This window comes from Lissotriton helveticus, chromosome 5_1, assembly GCF_964261635.1.
Source record: "Lissotriton helveticus chromosome 5_1, aLisHel1.1, whole genome shotgun sequence".
Classification (NCBI taxonomy): domain Eukaryota; kingdom Metazoa; phylum Chordata; class Amphibia; order Caudata; family Salamandridae; genus Lissotriton; species Lissotriton helveticus.
In genome coordinates, this window is record NC_136065.1 from 520,344,968 (window position 1) to 520,367,425 (window position 22,458).

General features: G+C 40.2%; 1 protein-coding gene across 4 annotated transcripts in view; it reads right to left on the reverse strand.

Moving 5' to 3' along the window:
• The window catches only part of ZBTB40 (zinc finger and BTB domain containing 40), a 267,262-nt gene that overhangs the window by 129,715 nt on the left and 115,089 nt on the right, over window positions 1–22,458 (reverse strand). For all 4 annotated transcript variants that reach the window (XM_078642855.1, XM_078642854.1, XM_078642857.1 and 1 more), the window contains exons 11-12: window positions 16,997–17,461; window positions 11,301–11,507 (exon numbers count right to left, since the gene is read on the reverse strand). In XM_078642855.1, the coding sequence (XP_078498981.1) occupies window positions 11,301–11,507; window positions 16,997–17,461 (672 nt within the window). The remainder of the gene's footprint in view (window positions 1–11,300; window positions 11,508–16,996; window positions 17,462–22,458) is intronic.

Consider the following 22,458-nt stretch of genomic DNA (forward strand, 5'->3'; position numbering starts at 1 on the left):
CCGGTCGTCTCCTTCTATCAAACTCAAAAAGTTCGGCGGCCGCAGATTCGCCTACCAGGCCCCTACTCTCTGGAACCAGTTGTCCCTTCCGCTTAAATCTGCCAATTCCCTTCTGGCATTCAGAAAACGTCTGAAAACGTCCCTTTTTATGCAGACTGGCTAGACCCCCGCCTTTACACCTTACAGCTTTCAACCAGCACCAGGAAACCTACGGTGTCAGTGTGCTATACAAGAGCCCATTAAGATAAGATAAGATAAGCTGTCATACTGTCCATCCGGACTAAGATACCTTTCCGTATCAGGTGTGATAGAAATGCTTTGAGCCCTAGGTGAACAGCTAGAAGCTCTAGGTAGCTGATGTGGAGACTTTTGTATTTGGTGTCCCGGAGACCCTGAACTGTTAGATGTTGTAGACGGGCACCCCATCCTGTAAGGGATGCGTCCACTTTGAGTATGACTTGATGAACAGGGACGATGTAGGGCTGTCCTTTTGACAAGTTTTGGGTCTTCCACCACTGCAGATAGTGATGGGAGAGGCTGTCTACCAACACTAGATCTTTTAGATGACCCTGTGATTGATTCAATTGGCGTGCTAAACATTCCTATGGAGGATGCATGTTTAATCTTGCATGAAGTACTATGGCAATGCATGATGCCATCATCCCTAAAAGTTGCATGAAAGTTCTTACTGTTATATATTGATTGCTTTGGAATTGTAGTATCAGTGTTTGAAAATTGTTAATTCTGGCTGCCTTGAGATAGGCAAAACCTGTTTGAGTGTTTAGGATAGCTCCCAGATAGGGCTTTAGTTATGGAAGTTGAAGGTGGGATTTTTGCACATTGATTGTGAATCCCAATTGATGATTAAGATTTATTGTAGTTTGAGTGTGTTGTAAACACTGCAGATGTGTGTTGGCTTTGATGAGCCAATCGTCTAGATATGGGAAGACATGCATTTGTTGTCTTCTTGGATGAGCTGCTACTACTGCTAGACATTTGGTGAATACTCTGGGTGCAGTAGTTACTCAGAATTGACAGCGTTTTCCTGCAACCACAAATCTGAGATATATGTGATGTGCTAGGTGAATAGAGATGTGACAGTATATGTCCTTTAGGTCTAGTACTGATATTAAGTTGTTTTGTTGTATGAGGGGAAGCACTTGTTGAAGTGCGACCATATGGATGTGTTCTGGCAGTATGTATGAGTTTAGAGGTCTGAGATCTAATATTGGTCATAGAGAACCTTCATTTTTTGGGATTAGGAACTAAAGTAAGTAAACCCCTGACCCTTGGTGTTGTATTGGGACTGGCTCTAAAGCTCCTTTTGTTAAAAGGGCTTGTGCCTCTTGTTTGAGCAGTTGTTAGTGCTCTAGAGAAAGTTTGTGAATGTGAGGTGGAATACTGGGAGGATTGCTGGTGAGCTCCAGGCAATACATATGAGAGCTCACTGACACCAGAGACTATACCACAGTATTATCAACAATCATTTTATTTTTCTTAAATTCATTAAAAAAAAGAAAAAATATTGAATTTAAGAAAAATAAAATTATTGTTGATAATACTGTGGTATAGTCTCTGGTGTCAGTGAGCTCTCATATGCATGGCTTAGAATAAGGACTCTTATTGAGCCTACTCATCAAATGAATAGGGCAGTCTCTTTTTGTGCTTTGAAAATTTGTTGTTTCCCCTGCTGGTCTGCCCTATATCTATTATTCAGGGGGCCGCTTTTTCTATATTGAGCTCCAGGCAATAACCATGTTGGATAATGTCCAAAACCCATTTGTCTGATGTCATTTTTATTTATTTGAGTCATTTATAGCGCTGGCTAGACCCGGAGGTATCAGAGCGCTTTACATAAAGTTAGAAATTTACATAAGTAACAAGTTGCATCAGTTACTAGAAAAACATTTCACAAACGTAGAAGATGAGACAAGTGGAGCTTGGGAGGGAAAGGGTGTAGGGTAAAGGGGTAGGAGGGAAATAGAATGAAGAGACGAAGGAGAGTCTGCCCAAAGTCCGGCTGGGTAGGTGATGGTCGAGGGGGAAGTCCACAGCCCATCTACTCTATAGCTATCAGGTAGCTCCACCTGTCATCGGTCAAATAGCTAGGTCAAATAGCTAGCTATTGACTGCCAAACGTGTAGAAATGGATGAAGTCTTCCCCCAACAGGTGTATGATAATAGGGGGAATTGTTATGAAGTCACTGTTTGTTGGCAGATGGAGAGGTACGTGTTGGGTTATCTCTATCTCTGCCTTTAAAATTGTTCCCTCTGTAAACGCCTTTGTAAAATCCTCTAGAGGGGAGGATTGATTTTGTGTTTTATATGAAGATGTGTTGGCAACTTTAGAGGTACTTTCGAGTCTCCCTTATAAAATGAACAGCAAAAGGAGCTTCTTTCAGAGGGTGACTGTAGAGCCTGCATAGATGTTGCTACTTTACTATTTATTTTCATTTTTTCAAGTGATTCATCTACCTGCAGACCAAAGAGATGTTCCTTGTCCAACAGGGCATTTAGTATTGTTTGTTGTACTTCTGGTTTAAAACCAGAAATTCGTAACCATGAGTGTCTTCTGAGGAGAGTACTAGTGTTGACTCCTTTGGCTGTAATATCTGCAGCATCTATCGGACACCTAATAGAGGAATTGGAAATTAGTTTTCCCTCCTGTATTAGTTCCAGCCCTCTTTTGCTGGACTGCTGTGGGAGATATTGGAGTAAGTCATTCATTTTGTCCCAGTGAGCCCTATCACATCTAGCCAACAGACTCTGCAATTGGCTATACGCCAGTGGTTGGCTGATTCTGCAGCCACTCTTTGCCCAGAGGCATCTATTAGCCAGGACTATCCGTCCAAATGTAGTGCATCGCCTGTAGTTTATAAATTTGCTCTTTTACGAGTATGGCGACAACGAAGGAATCTAAATGAAGCTGGCACTTAATAAAAATTGGGTCAGATGGTAGGGATTTATAATTTCTAGCCACCCTAGGTGTTATTATACGTGCCCTCACTGGATCTTTAAAAATGTCCTCAGCATGCCTCATCATACCTTTTAAAATAGGTAATGATTGTGTTGTCCTATGTGTGGTCCCTAATGTTTCAAATAAGAAATCCTCTTCCAAAAATTCCTTGTGTAAAGTCACTCCATGGTATGTAGCTGACCTAGCAATTAACTCCTGGTATGAGGTGTTGTGTCATCAGGAGGGGGGATCTGGGTCTGTATCTGTAGGGGGGGGTCTGTATTGTAATCATCCCATAGATTTGGTGGTGGCTGTCCATAAGTGTCATCCCCAACCCTTGCATCAGTATCTGTACGTGGAGTGCCCTGTGGTGTGATGTCTAGAGGGTCTGAGGGTTGTACATAGGTATTGGTGAAGAGAGTGAAGGGGCATGAAAAGTAGGGTGAAAAGGGCTAGTAGTCATGTGCTTTTTAAGAGGTATTTTATATCTTTCGTCAGGACCAGGTAGTGAGTGGCAAAAGCCGGGACGGGACGCTGTGGGCACCAGACTAGGTTTAATGCAGAGGACTCCTCACTATCAAATAATACACAGGAGTATCTCTCCCCCGGTCCCGATCTTCTGGACAATAACCCCTAGCGAAGATTTTACTCGCTTCACTGCAGTATATGTAAGTTTAACAAACTGCATTTTTTAACCTTTTTCCACACACCTTAGCGCGTGTGTAGGATATTATTCACACGTGGCACCACCTTTTGCCACTCACTACCTGGTCCTGACGAAAGTCCCGCACATTTTTCTTTTGGGACTGAAACATGTAGACCGCCAACACCTAGACAACTAAGTAGTCATAATTTTTCTACTTGTAGTTCCACCACATACCTTTATCTCACACCCTGGGCCGCCACTAATAAAATATTGGGCAAGGATTTCCAGAGGTGTATTTTACCACTCACCTTCATCCACATCACACAACTGCACCACACCTGCTCCGCTGTAGTCAGGCGTTGAAGCACAACCAGGCGGCATTCGGCTGCCTGGTTGGACCCTGATGATGAAGCATGACACCAACCAGGTTGGTGTGTGAGGGGTTTATAAACAAAAGCTATTTGTGCCCAGCTGAGTAAGCTCAATTTACAAGTGACTTGGAATACCAACCAATATTCCACTACCTCCACACAGTGGGCCAGTCCAATTTGTTTTCACAAAAAGAAAACACTAACAATGGAGTTGATGCCCATGCGTACTATCACCGAAAGGAGGAGTCACTTTGCTTCGTAACTGGAAAAGACTTCTTGGAAGAAAAACAACTTGTAAACATCCAGACCCAACACTAGATGGCAGGAGTATCCATGGCATGTGTATCTGTAGCACACATGCCTCCAACAGTGTATTTTGAGAGTCAGAAAGAAGTCTCCTGCTACCTCAGTACACGCTATACATCGTGACCAGTTTTTTGCATTTGCAAAGGACGTGATTTTGAGTAAATGAAAATGCTCACAGCATCACACCTAAATTCATTAAGTTTGGCACTTCAACAATCCAGATAACAATTCTGCACAGTAAGTTTGCCCATCTTGTTAGGTAAAATTGTGCTAATATCTGAAGATTGTCTTGTGAGGAATGCATTAGCACTTCTTATTTCACCCACAAATACATGTGACATTTAGTTTGTGGTCTAACGAAATGGGAACACCGGCAGGGATCAAAATAAATATCAAACAAGGCAGAAACTAGTAGACAGTAGATAACTTCTCGCGGCCCCCGCTTCGCGGGAGCCGCTCTCACTGAGAAAGTTGCTGCTACCATGATCACCTTTTGCTTCTGGAGAAGCTGACGAAGCTCCCTACCTGCTGTTTGAATCAATTGGAGGCTAGCATCAGCTCCGTGGCCGCCGAGGAGGGAGAGGCGCCAGCCCCGGGACTGCGAGGACCAGCATTCACCATCTACAGCTGGGTCCTCTTCCCGCGTGAGCCGCGCCCCCTCCAAGTGCCACGCCCCCAGCCAATTGCCGATAACTTCTCGCGGCCCCCGCTTCGCGGGAGCCGCTCGCACTGAGAAAGTTGCTGCTACCGTGATCACCTTTTGCTTCTGGAGAAGCTGACGAAGCTCCCTACCTGCTGTTTGAATCAATTGGAGGCTAGCATCAGCTCCGTGGCCGCAGAGGAGGGAGAGGCGCCGGCCCCGGGACTGCGAGGACCAGCATTCACCATCTACAACTGGGTCCTCTTCCCGCGTGAGCCGGGCCCCCTCCCAGTGCCACGCCCCCACAATTTAACACTATTTAAACAAACCCCGTAACGCGCACCGCGGGAAGCGCGCGGGGCGAAGCTCGGGGTGAAAGCCCGGGCAAAGGGCGGGCCGTCTGTGGCCGTCCGAGGACGTTCTAGGACGGGACGGGCCACCTTATTTTCATCTTCAACTGTGATCCATTAGAACTTGGCATCCTGGGGTCAAGTAGTAATTTGTATAAGTGTGGTAAGTGCAACTACTGACTACGTGTGTCTGCGGTCGGGGAGACGACTCTTTGAGTAGTTGCCTCAACAAATATCCACTGAGAAGGAAGTGGTATCGATACTAAGCGAGCCTTTTCCAGGAAAGTAAAATGGCTCTCAAAAAACTAAGATCTCGCACAATATTCATGAAGCGAATGGGCACAGAGGAAGCAGTCAGAAAATCTTCTGACAAGGCAGTCAACCACGGCCGGTTAACTAGAACCCCGGCAATCAGTAATTATTTTTCAGCTCTATCACCAAAAAAGCAAGTTACCCCTCAGGTATGGGAATTATCAATAAATCTTGATACTTCAACAACTAAGGAGGCAAAAGAGTTGCCCCCCTCAGATCATCAAACTATTCAAAATCCTAGGGTATCGGATCTTGAATCTAATCAAAAGGAACTACTCTCAACACAGGAACCACTAAACCTGAATCATGAGATCTTACACCTAACATCCTTAACTCCTATAAAACGAATAGGTAGCCTCTCTTGTATTGAGGATCCTTATGGAAATGACATGAAGTCGTTGGAAAATAACATAGATCTACAATCAAATCCAGACAAGTCATTCTCTAGGTTCCAGGAAAAGTCATTAGAACACGATCCAGCTCTCGATTCTTCTTTGGACCCATTTCTTCTTCAAAATATCAATTCTATAAATACTGTAACACCAATGTCTAAGGCTCTCTATACCCTACAGAAAATATTGGAATCGGTACTTTCTTTCTTGGGTCACATCCTGGAGAACTCGGATCCAACTCTAGATGTCCAAATCGGCGTTTTAAAAATTCTAGTAGAAGAAAAAAGGAAAAAAGAACTCGCAGAAGCAACAAAAAAACAACAATTATCTGATGCGATGCAGGTTAATAACAAGGATTCTTCAATTTTCATCAAAAGTACAGAGCCCCAAATAAAATGTGACATTAGTACCCAAACATCTGATGTAATAATGCTAGAAAAACCAAATAAGAAAATGCGGAAAAATCCTAAGGACGTCAAAATATACTCCCTGAAGAAATTATTTAGATAAGAGCCCTTACACATCGTCAAACAGTACTCTATTTTCTCGGTTCCCAATAAAACAAACCTGCAAAAGACTGGTTCCGATAAAGAAGAACAAGGAAACTCCTCCAATCTTACACCTCACGATGATGGAGGAGATAAGTTCCCCCAAACAAAAATCACCCAAGAAAAAAAGGGAAAAAGTACGAGATGGAAGCCGCTAAGAAGAATCAATAAAAAGAAAACTCGTAAACAAAAATTTATAAATATAATCAATCCTCAAAAAAATCTAGAGGGACAAGATGATAATATAATACCAAATATTCCCATAGTAGAGGCAACTAGCGTCAGAAAAAATACACAATCAGCAAAGTTATTGAATCATAGAGCGAACGAATATATACCAGCCATATTAACTGAAAGAGTAGGACAGATAAATAAGGGATTAAGCAAAAAAGATAACAATATGACTATAGGCGGAGAACAAATCACGTCCAACCATTTATTATTTGAAGAACTCTTTCCCATTGATAATATGCCATTAAATCGAGGAAGGATAATTAATCTTCTACAGCAAATACACACATTACAATCTCTAACCAGCAAAGAAATTGATTTGGTGACCTTTCCCACAAAAGAAAATTGTAAAATAGCGAAGGTATCATTCTGGTCATCAGTACTCCCCGGGATTATTCTAAATGAAAAAGAAATATTGCATAAATGTGGTTACGATGTTACCGAAATATCAGTACCAAAGGAATCTAAATCTAAATTTAACACAAGGATCACTGGCTCGTTTGGCAAAAATTCGGATACAACTAATAATAATTGTTACAAAAATAATCCTATTTTAGATGATCTAGGATCAACTCTCTTAAGAAAGGATACTTTGAAAATACACGTGAACAAAGGTGAAAGAAAAGTCTGGAGCCAAGACCTAGAAGTAATAGAGGACAAAAAATCAATACAGACTTGGGCCTGGGTCTCGGAAATATTAAACAGTCATAAATTAACTTACCATCAACATCCTACTGTTTAACAAAGGTTTGGAGATCACTTCATGGAACATGGCTGGAAAAACAATAAATAAAATGATCGAATCTACCAAAAACCAACCTGAAATTCTGGCTTTGCAGGAAACCTGGGCGACAAAATCTTTCTATCAAAAGGGCTACTACGTCTACGATATTCCTGCTAAAGCTACAAACCGGGGCCATGCAAAGGGTGGACTGGCACTTTTGTTAAGCGAGGAATACTTATGGGACCAAGAAGTTGTCGAGTCTAATTCTGAAAATTTTCAGTGTATTAAGGTTTCGCTGAAAACACATAATCTAGATCCAAAAAAGGCTTTTCTACTCTTTAACATGTACGCCCCCCCCCGGCACTAATTAAGATGCCATATTTGTGGACACCATGGAAGTAATTGCACAGATAATCGAAGACCGACCAAATATGTCATATTTAATCATGGGTGACCTGAATGGAAAAATTTCAAACGTCGAGATCTTAAAATGGGCAAATCTCTATGAAGAAGAAACACTGGAATTGTCCATCCCTACATTTCCTAAAGGAAAAGCTTCGGACAAGAGAGGAAAACTGTTATTAGCATGTTTGCCAAACTTAAATGGGACAATCCTGAATGGCAACGTGGAAGGAGACATACCGGCATCTTATACAAGACGAGGAAATGGAACACTATCAATTATTGACTATATAATCTGTGGCAGGGAGTTAGTGGAGACCGTTTCACATTTGAGTATCAACTTCTCAGACGAAAGTGACCACGCCCTCTTACACTTAGAAACCGGCTGGTTGGTTAATCCTGCCTCGACAAGCCAAATTTTGTCCCACAAGGACACTATTGAAATTCACAACATTCAGAGGCGGATCTTTTGGAATTCAGCAACATTGGACAATATTAACGTAATGATCACAAATAGTCAACTCTTAACTAGCAATCATTCTGACGATCTAATAACAAACTTTGAATGTATCATTAATAAACTTAAAAGTGCTCTTTCAGATAGGATAAGACAAGACTCAAATAGAAACAACAAGAAGAACAATAAAAATATAACCAGGATAACTACGATTGCGAAAATGCGCAACAAACTCATTCGTGGGCAATACTTGAAATTTTCACCTATAATCCAACAAGAAATTAACAAACTAAAAAATCAACTGAGAAGAGAGAAGTACAGCCACAAAAGAATGTTGCAGGACAACAATTGGGTAGATATCCAAATTGCTGCTAAAAAATACAATCAACGAAAATATTGGTCCTTAATTGCCAAAATGACAGGCACAAAAAAGAAACCACACGCCATACCAGTCCCTCCGCAGGAATGGGAAATCTATCTGAGTGACGTATATAAGGTAAATTTAATTAAATCTGATAGAAAAGTCACTGACAACATTATGGAAAAGAAAAATACTCCAATAGCAAATACTACAGCATTTTCCATAGAAATGCATATTAGAAAAGCTAGAAGTACCGCCGTGTCAGGTCCAGACCAAATACCGATCAAGGTTTTGCAAACTGCTCCTAAAGAGTGGAGTCAGATGTTACTATCTCTCTTTAATCATATTTTCAAAACAGGGCGAATACCAAAGTCGTGGCAGGGGAGTATTATAATTCCCATCTATAAAAAGGGGAGCAAAACTACAGCTGGCAACTACCGCCAAATAGCGTTGATGGACGCTACAGGGAAAATCTTCGCCGCAGAGGTACTGGATAGACTAAAAGACTGGGCATCCTCGCAGGGTATAATACCTATGTACCAAGCAGGATTTCGGTCAAACCATTCTGTTATTGACAATATATCAATTCTCCAGATTATTTTAGACAAATACATCATACGAAACTCGCAACCAGTGTACGCGGCGTTTATTGACTATTCTACTGCTTTTGATCGCGTAGATAGACCTACACTGTGGAAAAAGTTAAGGAGATTGGGAATTCCGGAATATCTGCTGCAGACCATAATTAATCTCCATACCAACACTTGGTCACAGGTGCAAATGGGGGGTGACAAGGGACTAACTGAAATAATCAGAACGGCTAACGGGCTTAAACAAGGGTGCCTTTTAGCACCGATATTATTTTCACTATACCTTAGCGATTTACCATACCATCTGCAACAAGGCTCTAGTTTGCCTCCTAAGATTGCCTCACAAAGTGTACACGCCCTGCTTTACGCAGACGACATTGTAATGTTGGACCTTACGCCCTTTGGTTTACAAAAGCTCCTGGACATTTTAAACGAATGCTCAAAGGTCCACTCTCTAATTCCAAACTTAACAAAAACCAAAGTGGTAGCTTTTACTGGTAGGAAACAAAGTGTTAATTACTGCTGGAAGCTTGGCGGGGTACAAGTAGAAGAAGTTGACGAATATATACCTCGGCAGGATTTTCTCAAAGAATTTACAAAATATAAAACAGATAAATAACTTAAAGAGAAAATCAGAATTGCATGCCGGGGCTCTTTCTAGACTGTACTCTGCCACAGGAAATAGGCACTTCTCTTCATTGTTAAAAGTGTACAAAGTAAAAATTCCTCCGGTTTTATCTTATGCTAAGGAGCATATTCCAATAAAGCAATGGTCCTACATGGACCTAAATGAAGGGAATATTTTGAAAAAAATCTTGAAGGTTTCAAAATCAATACCTGTTCAAGCCCTAAGACTAGAATTCTCAATAACAAGTTCTTATGCTACAGCTGTCGCCAACATCATCAGATGGGCTTTTAATATCTTACATGCAAAGGAAGGAACACTGCGCTTCTTACTAAAAACTGAAACATTTGAATCAGACGCATCAAAGCTTAACTTTTATAGGAATGTGACAAAGGCATTTGAAATTGCTAAACTTACTAAAGATATTTTACTCACCTGGTCCGCTTCCCAATTGAAACTCTATCTAAAATGCTTTACACCTAGGTTGAGCTTCGATCTTGATTTTGCCCATTGTAGTAAGTTATTGTCATATAAACTCTATGCTGAAACATTGGAATACAAGCAAGTACAGCCATATATAGGGTTTTCCCTTACGCATGGTGCAAGAAGGGCAATAACAATGTTGCGCTTAGGTATTTTACCTGTGTTAACCTTTTCCTCTAGATGGTCACTAGACGGATCTTCGACATGTAATCTCTGTCAAGGAGGCGATCAGAACATCGAGCATATTTTATTTGTATGTCCTCATCCAAACATAGTTACAGCACGGTCAAGATATCTTGACCCGATATACCGCAAATGTAGAATTACTACAGTCAAAAATGTGCTACTAGTGTGTAAACAACCAACTAATGAATGGGTTTGTTATAATTTTTACAAATTTCTAAAGTCTTTTCTAACATTATATTAATCTTTGTCGATTTATCTTCATGTAAAACAGTTTTTTAAATTTGTGGTCCTCAGTTGAGTACCAAAACAAATAAAAAAAATTTGACTTGACTTGACTAGTAGACATTTTAAGGTTTGGGTCTTAAAATATAAAGTTATTTTGATACTTATATGCTTACATTTTAAGACTTTTCTAAAGTTGTTCATTTTTATGGATTCACAAAAATATCCCCGCTCTATTCTCACGGAAATAATGAAAAATGTTATCGACACAGTTTTCAGCTACTTGGAAAGCACCTTAAGTTTTTAGTTTTTTAGATAACTCCCTGAAGTCATGAGTGTATTTTCACACCACAAAGCATCTTATGACTTGCCCCAATATGTTAAAATTTTTAGGCAGCAATGCAATAGTTAGGCTTTTCCTTTTTTTATTACTTCTCTTTTAACAAAATAGTAGCTGTCTCTCCTATACTGGAACAACAGATTTCTACGAGGGCTTACCTTCAGAATGTTTCTTTTTAGTGTGGTAGGCGAGGGCTGCAGCCTGAGTAAAGGTCATCTGGCAGTGCTTACACATGTATGGGCGCTCTCCTGTGTGCAGACGTTGATGATTTTTAAGCGTGGAGTTGGCAGCAAACTTGGCTCCACAGTCACTACAAGAGAAGGGCTTCTCGTCAAAGTGTTCTGTCCTTTTATGGTACTGCATCCCTGGGGGAACAGGTTATGCAAGCTTGAGGAAAGAGGAGTAGTGAATCATCAAATTAAAAAAAAAAGACTAAATACCTCAACCTGGATCCAAATGATACTTTCTTCCAAAACAATTTATACAAAAGAATGTCAGCCACAAGCAAACACTACACCTTACAAGCTGCTTAGCACAAAGTTTTGCTATTAACCTGTTCACAGAAGGATTACTTTGAACCAAAACATAATTTTGGGTGATTCTGTACACTAATTCTCAAGTTAATTAATGTTCTAACAGCCAGCATTTACCAGCTGGAACACTGCAGAACATGTACCCCAATGACAAATGTTCTATAATGCACTGACCTTCCCCCTAAATCCATACTTTCAATAATGGTGTAAAGAGGAAAATGTAATCAGACGTATTTGCAAGAACAATTATGCTTAGCCTTTCAGGTATATTATAATGAAGATAAAGAATCCATGAACATACTGCCTACAGTGGGGTAACACATCAAAGAAAACATGAGCAGCAAGTTGCATATGCCGGTGACTTGTAAACATAAGGTGGAAGAAAATCCAAAGAAAGACTGTCAAACTTTTACAGAATAATATTTTTTGGTTGTCTCTTCACATCTGTGACCTGCCTTTTTTTCCTGAGACAAGGATATATTAAATGGAGAGGCTTGGAGTACATACCAAATAAGAACAAAATATCTAAGTCTCTCCAAGGCACCCTTTAATATACAGAAATAAATCTGGTCTTTACCACCCTTAGCTCTTCTCAGTAGAAGGAACCCTGGTCTTGCATGGTCCAGGAGCATGTTCCCTACATTTAATACAGAATGTAGGGAGCATGCCCCAGAAGAAGGTCTGATGAACAAAAGCCTGACATATCCTGATGTAGCCTCGAAGTCTAATATTAATAATACCAATAGCACTAATAATCATCATAGTTGGTCATCAATGGAGCCTTGCATCTTCATTTGACAAATCAAATTCACCTTTTCTGTGTAACTTATGCTATGGTGGTCGCACTAAAAAAGGGCCTTGGTGAAACTGGCAAGAAAAGACTTAGGCCCTGATTGTGAGTGAAGGTCGTATTTATCACGCGTGATAAATAACAATACCACCCAGTATATTATTTATTGGGTGTGATAAATAACACCAATTATGAGTTTATGGGGAATGACATGCAGTTTTTTGTGTTTAACACACCAAAATGCACATGATATGGTAAATACTGTAAGTTGTCCCTGTTAATTATCAGATACATTAAATACCTTCACACTCGTAATTGTGACCCATGGGTAAAGAGGAGTATACGCATGGGTTGTAAAATTAGGAGGAATTCGTAATCAAGTCCTAAGTAATTATCTTACCCATAGGATGATGACACCATCTCCTGAATTAAGGTTAAAATATCAATGCTTAAATAGCAGTGTTTTGAAATTGGAAAGTTACTAGTAGAAGCCTGGGCCTGTCTTTATCCTATCAAGCTCTCTCAGTTTTATAGCATATCACATTTATGTGTGAGAAAAGTAAGATTTGTCATGAGCGGGATGGATTTTTAGAGGGACAGTCACAATAAACCATATTCAGAAATGTTATTTTGTGAGGATGAGAAATTAATACAGCATGAATATTTTGAACTCTGACTATATTGGAGATTGAAAATAATGTTACGACTGTTATTTCATCACAAGTATGTTTGCTTAAATTACACAAGATTGAGAGAAAGATCTTTTCCCCCACATAATACAAACACTCCGATTTGGTGCATAATTTCTATTTATCCTCAAACAAGGAGTATATGGAGTCAAACATAAAATCCGCACATGAAAGGAAACAACCGAGATAGAGATGTCTCTATATACCATTGCTTTAATTTGAGGGAACATGGAATCCGAGACTCAAAGGCAAGAGTGGATGTTGCTTGTGTGGCTAAAAAGCTGAACCTCTGGTTCAGATTGTTTGTCTTTGCCTGAAATTTGTTAACTTTAAGAATAATATACCTACAATTATTAAGGCGACTGTTCATTGTTTACGATACAATTCCCTGCTTTTATTAGACAAATTAATTACATTTTTAGTTCTTATCCATATTGAGTTTCAGAAAAAAAGCACATTTGCTGTATTTATTACTGCTGTTTAGGCCTCTAAAATGCTAATTGTATTTATTGTAACCAATGTGATCAATACAATAAAAGTATTACCTACCTACTGATGATGCGCAAACAAAAATGCAATTAAATAATATCATGTGAATAGTTTCTAGTTACATCATCATTCTAGATTTAAGATTATACCTAACAATTTAAAGAACTGAAATAGAGATTAAGGGCCAGATGTAGGTAATCTCAATTTACCTATTCTTAAATACCGAATCATACCGATTAGGTATTTAAGAATAGGTAAATGGGATGTAGGTAATCTTTTGTTAAAAATTAAAGAATCAGTAAGTTTCGGTAATTACCGATTCCGTAATTGCCATTCATTCCTATGGGCCTGGAGGCCCATAGGAATGAATGGCAATTACCGAATCGGTAAATACCGATTCGGTAAAAGGGGGAAAACATTGAAGGGTGGCAGGGTGTCACTTTGACACCCTGTTGCACCCCTCAATTGTGTATGGGTGCACATGTGGCACACATACATGCCCTAAGGGCATGTATGTCTGCCACATCACACTGTTGGAAAAGCAAAAAAAATGCTTTTTCAAAGGTTTTCATTATTTACCACCAACTTATAGTTGGTGGTAAGTAACAAATCCTTAACTGAGGAATGCACCAACTTGAGTGCTCCCTACATCCTGGAGTCGGTATGTTACCGAATCGGTATGTTAAGAATTCGTTTTTTTACCGAATCCTTAAATTACCGATTCGGTAAAATACAGAATCCTAAAAAAATGCCACCTACATCTAAAAAGCCCAATACCGGTCAGTAACGGCCGAAATTCGGTAATTTCGTCTGTTACCGACCGGTTTTGGGCGACCTACATCTGGCCCTTAGAGTCTACAATTACTGGTGTCAAATGAAGGCCAATTTTCGAAGCTAAAATTGACATGGGGAGGGTCATTTTTCTTCAGACGATGTAGGACAATATATTGGTGTTCACAGAAAAAGCACTGGCTTGTCTTTAAGTGGGTACTGTTGATGCCATAAAACGGATGTAGGCTCATTTTAGCACATTTCATGTGGTTCACTAGAATGCATGAGTTTTGGGAGTAGATTATTGAATCAAAAATGGTGTTCATTGAGAGCAAACATTTTTGGGCAGCACTGGTACTATTTAATATGTCGATAAAACAAATGTTCGTTATGCAAATCATATATTTTATGGAGCAAGACAATGTCTGTGTGAAAGAAGATAGTTGCCCAGAGAGAGAGTGACTAAAACATTGTATGCTTTTCGGGTAATTTAGGATTGGTGTCTCTTGCTGAAAGAGGGCTTGTTCTGTCTCAATGTGCAACTTAAACTTAACTTTTATGCTCTTCAATAATACTACAAGCATTTTCTGGCATTAGGCTATTTTTCCAAATTTGAATGTTTCCGTTTTAGTTGGGTTTATTTTATGGTTTCTCACATTCTTTATTACTGGCAGCTACATACACAACAAACAGCAAAATTCAAATCCAGAGAGCTAAGGAAGACAGAACTATAAACATGGTACAACGATCCAACTAATCCACTATCACAATTTGGTACCAGTCTAATTCACCAACCCAAGCCTGACTTCATTCATTACTGCTAACCAGATAAGTGTTCCTGGCTTTCCATTTCCTAAAGTCAAGAAAGCTTTGCCGAATAATTTGATATATACACTGGTGAAGTTGCTCATTTTTATTTCCACCTTGTTGAAAACCTTTTGGAGTTGGTAACTGCTCTGGTGCTTCAGTCTGAGAAGGAATTTATGGAAGCGGATTATGGATGTGGAGCCTCATATGGCCTTATCCAGAGTCAAGTTCTCAGATGAAGAAGTTCCCCTTACAGTACCCATTCCCGGACCGTGCCCTCAATTCTTGGATTTTCCATGGTGGGAAACTGAGTGTCTCTAAAGAACCTTTACACATCACCTCCGCACCACCTGGCCTTCGAAGTTTGAGCCCTATAAAAAGTCAATTTGGTCTTCATCTGTAATGCATTTATCTTCTTACTCCCCAACCACACCATTCTGTTGCAACAGGGACCAACACAATGGTCTACTTGCAATAGTTTCTGAACTCTGAAACAGCTCCAATAAGACATTCAGTGTACAAAATAGCTTCCAAAATACATAACACAATTGTCGCCCTCTCTTTTGAGTCACATTTCCCACATCTAATCCATATATGCTTTGTCTAATGTGACCTACCTGAGACACTCACTTTATTATTACAGTCTTGTAATTGCAGAATTTTGAATTTCTATTAACAGCTAATGCTCAATTGATACTTACGCATTGGATATAAGAGATAAAAGGTAGCAATGATTGTTGGGAAAAGTGATCAGAGGGTTGATTTCTCTGATATTAAAGGATCATCAAAAGAGATGATGAGAGGTGGTCAGACTACTGGACCGATTTCCCATGGAAAATCCATTAGCTCCTCACCCAATACCTAAAGAAATTACAATTGCTACCTGTGGATAGAGGAAGGAAATTCAAGGCACATTGCCTCTCCCACCCAGGTTTATTGAATGCCGGGCTGCACAACATCTAAGCAAACGTTCAACACTATTCAACAAAGAGATCAAGCAAGAGTGCTTAAGTTGGCCTATTTAGGATAAAGAAAAATAAATGTGGAATCTGTAAGGTAGGCTACCTGGGTAGAACAAATATCTAACACCCTTAAAACTCAACAGAGACAAATTTCAAAATGTTCAGAAAGAATCTTAAGATGAAGATATTTAGAAAATGCTATTTCATCATACTATTTTAGTAGCCATTTGCTCTTCAGTACCCTTACAAATTCATTTGCTTTACTTTTCACAGAGCCCATCCCCTTCCCTTTATTCTTTCCTCGTACTTCCTCTCCAAACCAGCCTTGCTGGCTCACATCTTACATATTTCAATCTTTGAAGCTGCTTCTCATGCATCTAGAGTTCTAAAAGTATTTAATTATATAGAATAAATAAATATATTCAAATGCTGTGCAGGAGGGTGCCAGGCGGAGTATCCCAGACAACACAATTTCCATTTTAGTAGGTAGTTTGTGCTATCCCAATGCATACCTAAACTAGCTATCATGAGAAGGTTACATCTAGAACGCTTCTCGCAAAAATGGCATACATTTTCTTGATTGCAAACTATCTGGGCTACCAATGAAAACGAATGTCTTTTACATGATGTTTCACTACTCCCTTGCCTAAAACAGAAGGCAAACTACTTTGTACTATTGCACAAAAAATGAGAAAAACACCACTGCAAAGCATTTGTCAGAGCATGCTAATACTTCAGACCAGAACAGAATGCACCTACTCCATATACAAAGTTTACTCACTGTTCGGTGAATTCTACTAGCTTTAGAAGTACCTGACGGATGTGCAAATTCCTTTCCACATATGTCACAGGTAACCATTAAACGCTTCTTTCTTCCTCTGGCTGTCCTATCTGCATTGGGAAAACAGTGAGCTTCCTGTCTATGCTTCTCAAGTTCCTTCTTAGAAGCTTTCACTTCGTTGCACTCTTGGCACTGTACTGGCTTTTCAAGGGCCATTCTGCAACGCTTCACATGCACTTCCAGGCGACAACGGAAATGGAAGATCTTGTTGCAGTACTTGCAGATGTAGGTCTTCTTGGAGGTAGAGATTGCTACCCTCCTTGCTTCTTTCTTGACAGAAACACACCTGTCCTTGATGCACACCGTCCCAACATTTTCCAATTCTGAGGACTTTGGGGTAGGTGCTTCTCCTTTGTCCAATGCCTCAAGCTGGTAGTCACTGTTAACCTTCCACTTTCTGATGTTTTTTTTATCTCCATCTCTTCCAGTTAACAATCCTAAAGAAAAAAAATCACATTAACGGTCTAATGGTAATTTTCTGTACGTTCAAACATGCTCTGTCATGTCTCAGACCACATCAGTGAAAGTGACCGACAGCCCAAGTCTGGCTACCATGTTGCGTCCTAAAAAACATTGTCTCCACATAATCGCCTATGCTATGAAAGGGACACCCTACCTTGATTCATACAGTGTCTGTTTAAAACAACAATATCAATGAGTGATCTAGGCATGGCTCAGTGATGCAAGAGTGTTTTCAGTGAACTACCATGGACTTTTCCCTCCCATCGTTTTAACCAGATGCACAGAGCCCACAGGAAAAAAGTCCTTTGACTCACGAATGTGAATTTAAAAACAAAAATCTCAGATCATCTTCGGCATAAAAAGTAATTGAAATCCCAGCCCCTAGGAAAGTCACTACTCAGTTTGTGGTCTGTCATCTACATAAATAAATACATTTATGCACCATGATAATACACAAGGATATTTGTTGGCACTGGATTGTGCCCTACATGGTGTACGTGTATGTATCCCTGCCCTTAGTCATCGGACTACATGTAAAACTGGCATCCTGACTTTTTTGACCCAGCCAGCAAGCTATTATGTGTGCATGATTAAGTAAGTTAACACTGGGATATATAGTGGATAATGGTGTCTGTTGGTTACTGGCAGAGTTTGGAGTCTTTGCCTCCCACATTATCTACCATGGAAGACTTTTACTGTATACCTGATCTGAGAGAACTGCAGGGAACATCTAACATGTGGCATAAGGAAAGATGTGGCATTCACTATTTTCTCATGGCCAGCAATAAGATAGATGGATTACTGCATGCACAAAATGCAGAATCTTTTCCATGTTAATAAGAAGGACACTATAGTGTATAATCTTTCTTCATTATCTCCATACAGACCGACCTAAGGCAAATTTACATGGCCCTACTGTGACACTTTAGGAGCCAAGCAGACACATTCAAGATGAGGAGAGTCTGGAGAGGAGGTTCTGTCTATGCAAGTCTCCTTAATAGTCTCTCCAGCATCTGCAGGACACATCTGACTCAGGATTGTTGAGGCCATTCCGGATCAAATAGGATCATTCTTCATTCAACTGTCTCAATTAAAGATACATTTTGGGCTCAACTGTAAAAGATAAAACCACAAACATTGACCCGAATGGTATGACTTTTGGGCCCTAGTCAGAGATAACCAGGCACGTAGTCTGGGCTCTTTCTGTTGTTTGTATTTGTGAACAAATATTTGTGAGGAAATCCAGAATGGTGCAAGATATACAACAGTATTTTATTGTTACGTAACCAGCTATGGTTTTCTTTCTTGGCTCATTTGGCACATCCAACTTTTGGAACATGTTTGGTTTTGATTGTTAGATTCCTGGTTATTAGCAAATGTGAAGAGGCCTGAGGAATAGAGCCCTCTATTTCTTGACTCCTTGCGTTTTCTGGTGGTACATGAATTGTGGAGTTGTGTGCCTGTACAGGGGTGTCTTTATGCTGAATAGAATTATTTCTTGGACAAATAAAATGCACAGAAATCCAGTAGGTGGATGAGATATTTATTTTCTATAGGAAACCAGATGTCTTGTTTCCGAAAAGGGTCATTCAGTCAATCAAATCAATCAGTCGATTTCTAGAGGGTATCCAGGAACGGACAGGCCCACAGGTTCAGTCAAAGAGCCAGGTCTTAAATGATTTTCGGAAATCTGGTAAGAAAGGGAAGGTCCGGAGGAGTCGGGGAAGGCCTTTCCACGCCTTTGCTGAGATAGAAGGACCATACACCGCTTCTGCATCTCGAATATGGGGAAAGGGTGGAAGCAAGAGCAAAGGTAGCAGAGGGGAATGGAGGTGTCTAGTTAGCTGGTGGAAGTTCAGGCTGTAGTTGATGTAGGCGGTGTTGCAGTTGTGGATGGCTTTGTGTGCAAGAATTAGTAGCTTGAACTGGCATCTCTTCTATATTGGGAGTCAGTGGAGTTCCTAGAAGTGAGGGGTGATGTGGGTTCATTGGGGAGGTCGAGGATTAGTCTGGTGGCAATGTTCTGAATGACCCGACATCTATGGGGGTGGTGGGCAGCAAATCCAGTGTATAGGGCGTTGCTGTAGTTCAGTCGGCTTGTGATGCAGCAATAGTGATTTTGTAGCTTGAGTTTTGTGGTAGCTCAAGACGCACAACAACCAATCAGTGATGCATCAATCCCCATATCAGCCTTTAGATGAAATCCACCTTCAAACATTCCACTAAAAAAAACTTTCAGAGAAGTGTTTCTTAAAAACAAAACTTCCAGAGAAGTGCTTCTATCATTGGTTCTGACAGCTGCTGTCTGTCCTCCCAATCTATGGTCAGTTAACTGCACTGATCTGGCCTCTTCATAAACAGTCTCATATGGAGGATTGAACTTGGAACTTGCACAGTGCTATGGAGCCTGAGATATGACACGCAGAGGGTCAAGAAATTGAGAATAATAAAACATTTTCTTGGGTAGGAGAACATTTGCGGCCTGAAGAAATGTTTATCTTTCAACAGCATTCAGCAAACCCACCGCTAATGACTATCCTTTCACATGGACTGTGTGGAGTTGGTAACTTTTTGTGGAGCTCCAGAAAGCTAAGAAGGGATTTAGTTATTTTTAAACCCTGTGGCACTTGCTGATATGGTGAGGTATCTATCATCCAATCACACAGACAAGGGTATCTGATTATCTTTTTCCTAATGAGCCTGACTGCTGCCTTAAATGCGTTTCAAAAATGCACATGCTGCCGACTTTAAAACCTGCTGATCTGACCATGGACTGACAACATGTATTGTCCACAGTGACTCAAAGACATGTCCACTGTCTTGTTGCAATCAGAATCTCAACGTATGCATCCTGATTCAAGGATGATCATCCAATATCTCTGCTAGGGTTGAAGTAAAACCATGTTTAACCTTGTTTTTCTATATTGAGTTGTTTACTATTCAATGATAATAGATACATCTGAATTTCTGATTTGGTTCTTTCTGTAGTACTAAAAATAGGAGAAATAGATTCCTAATCCTTTGGTAGATAAATGAATAGACTCCACTGCTTTCGGCTGAGTTTTTAATTTTCTGCTGCTTGTGACACCATTGCTGTGATGTTGAGAGGAACTGGATTAGGATATCTTTCTAGAAGGCTTGATGTTATGTTATGTCATGTTTGGAATGGTCTGTTATGTGAATCGGTGTAGCACACAATTCTCTGGGGAAGGTATCCTGGAGTTGAAGCAGAAGCTGTATGGGCCATGCCAAGGCAGGGGCTGGTGAAGAGCCACGTCTTCAGTTTCTTGTGGAATTCAAGACCCGATGAGACAGATCTGATGTGAAGGCAGTTTGTTCCAGGCTTTAGAAGGGAGGTAAAATAACGTATGTCAGCCTGGTCTGGTTCTGCGGATGCGAGGGTGTGTGCGAGTAGGACTCCAGCTGAGAGGAGGTATCTGGTAAGTTTCTGGAACTTTATACAGTTGTTGATGTACAAGTGGCAATATTGTGGAAGGCTTTGCCTCTGTGTCTCTGAGGAGTCTGAAGATTGCCCATTTGTGGATTGTGAGTCAATGGTACGTCTTGTGGTGAGGGATGATGCGGGTGCGAAGTGGGAGGTTGAGTTTTGTATGGTCTGGAGTCTTCAGGTCAGTTGAGCATTAATTCCGGCATGGAGTGCATTGCTGTCTTCAAGCCTGCTGGTGAAGAGGACTTGGGTGACGATTCTGTAAGCATTGGTAGGGTGTCATTTAAAGATCTATTTGAGCATCTTGAGCATGTGGAAGCAGGAGAATGAGACTGCATTCACTTGATCCATTTTGAAAGGGCTTTAGAGCATTGGAAAATCGCCAAATATTTGCTCATTGAAGCGCAGAGTAAAGGAGATGTAGGAGCTGTAAAACGTCAGTGGGCTATACTGAAAATAGTGGGTTCTAACATATCTCCTGGGTTAATAAAAGTTAATATGACCAACCCACTGACAGATATTGAGTTGTTTCCTCGTATTCTGGCAACTGACTTGAGATACTTCAATAAACTTCATAATGTTTGAAAGGAAATATAAGTGAGGAATGCTGAATGGACTGGACAAACCAGAAAGTGAGCAGATGTGACTTGAACAACGCTGGTTATCTTGACGACTGATGTCTATGTGGAAACAATTGAATAACCAACGGGAGAGCTTGCGGCTATCTTGATTGAAAAGGGGATGGGACTGTAATGTAATGTATTGAATTGTATTGTTATGTAGTGCATTGCTGTCATTTGCGTGACTGTGAAACTCTGTGCAGTTTATGACGTGTTCCCTGTAAGCCCGACTTGTATGCATAATTGGCAGAAAGTATGTTTAAACATTTACCTATGTGATATGTATTCGGTGTAGTGCTTGACAACCCGGCCAGTGCATCGGTTGTGTTGCTACAGACCTGTAGGCATGCCTGAAATTGATTTGATGGCATTTCATTATTTAATACCTACTCTAGGTATCACTAGAGCGTATTATTTTCTGGTATAGGCACTTACTTTATCAATGAGGTGATCTACTTAGTATTGCTACTTTATAGGAGCCTTCTATTACATAAAATTACTATTTTACCTTTAGTGGTAAGATCAGGCTCATATACGTCTTAAATGTTCTTTGGCGTTCAATGTGATTTCAAAGCTTTCGTATTCAGGCTTAGACCGAGTTCCAGCATTTAGGTGGTTTGTGCAGAAAAGGTGAACCTACCTGTTGGACTCTGTATTTCGGGTCATAGAAAAAGGGGTGCCTTTCAGCTGAAGTTTCTTTTAGGATGAGAAGTATGAAGCTTGTACTGCTGAAATGCTGGACATGCATCTTGAACTGGTTGATATATAATATAAAAGATCCCTAAAAATGATATGCCTGGCAACATAAAGGCAGTTATGTGCTTGAAGGGCTAGAGTTAAATTATATATAGTACACCGATGCAGTGAAAGTCAGGTGGGAGTTTTCAGGATTCAATGTATCCAA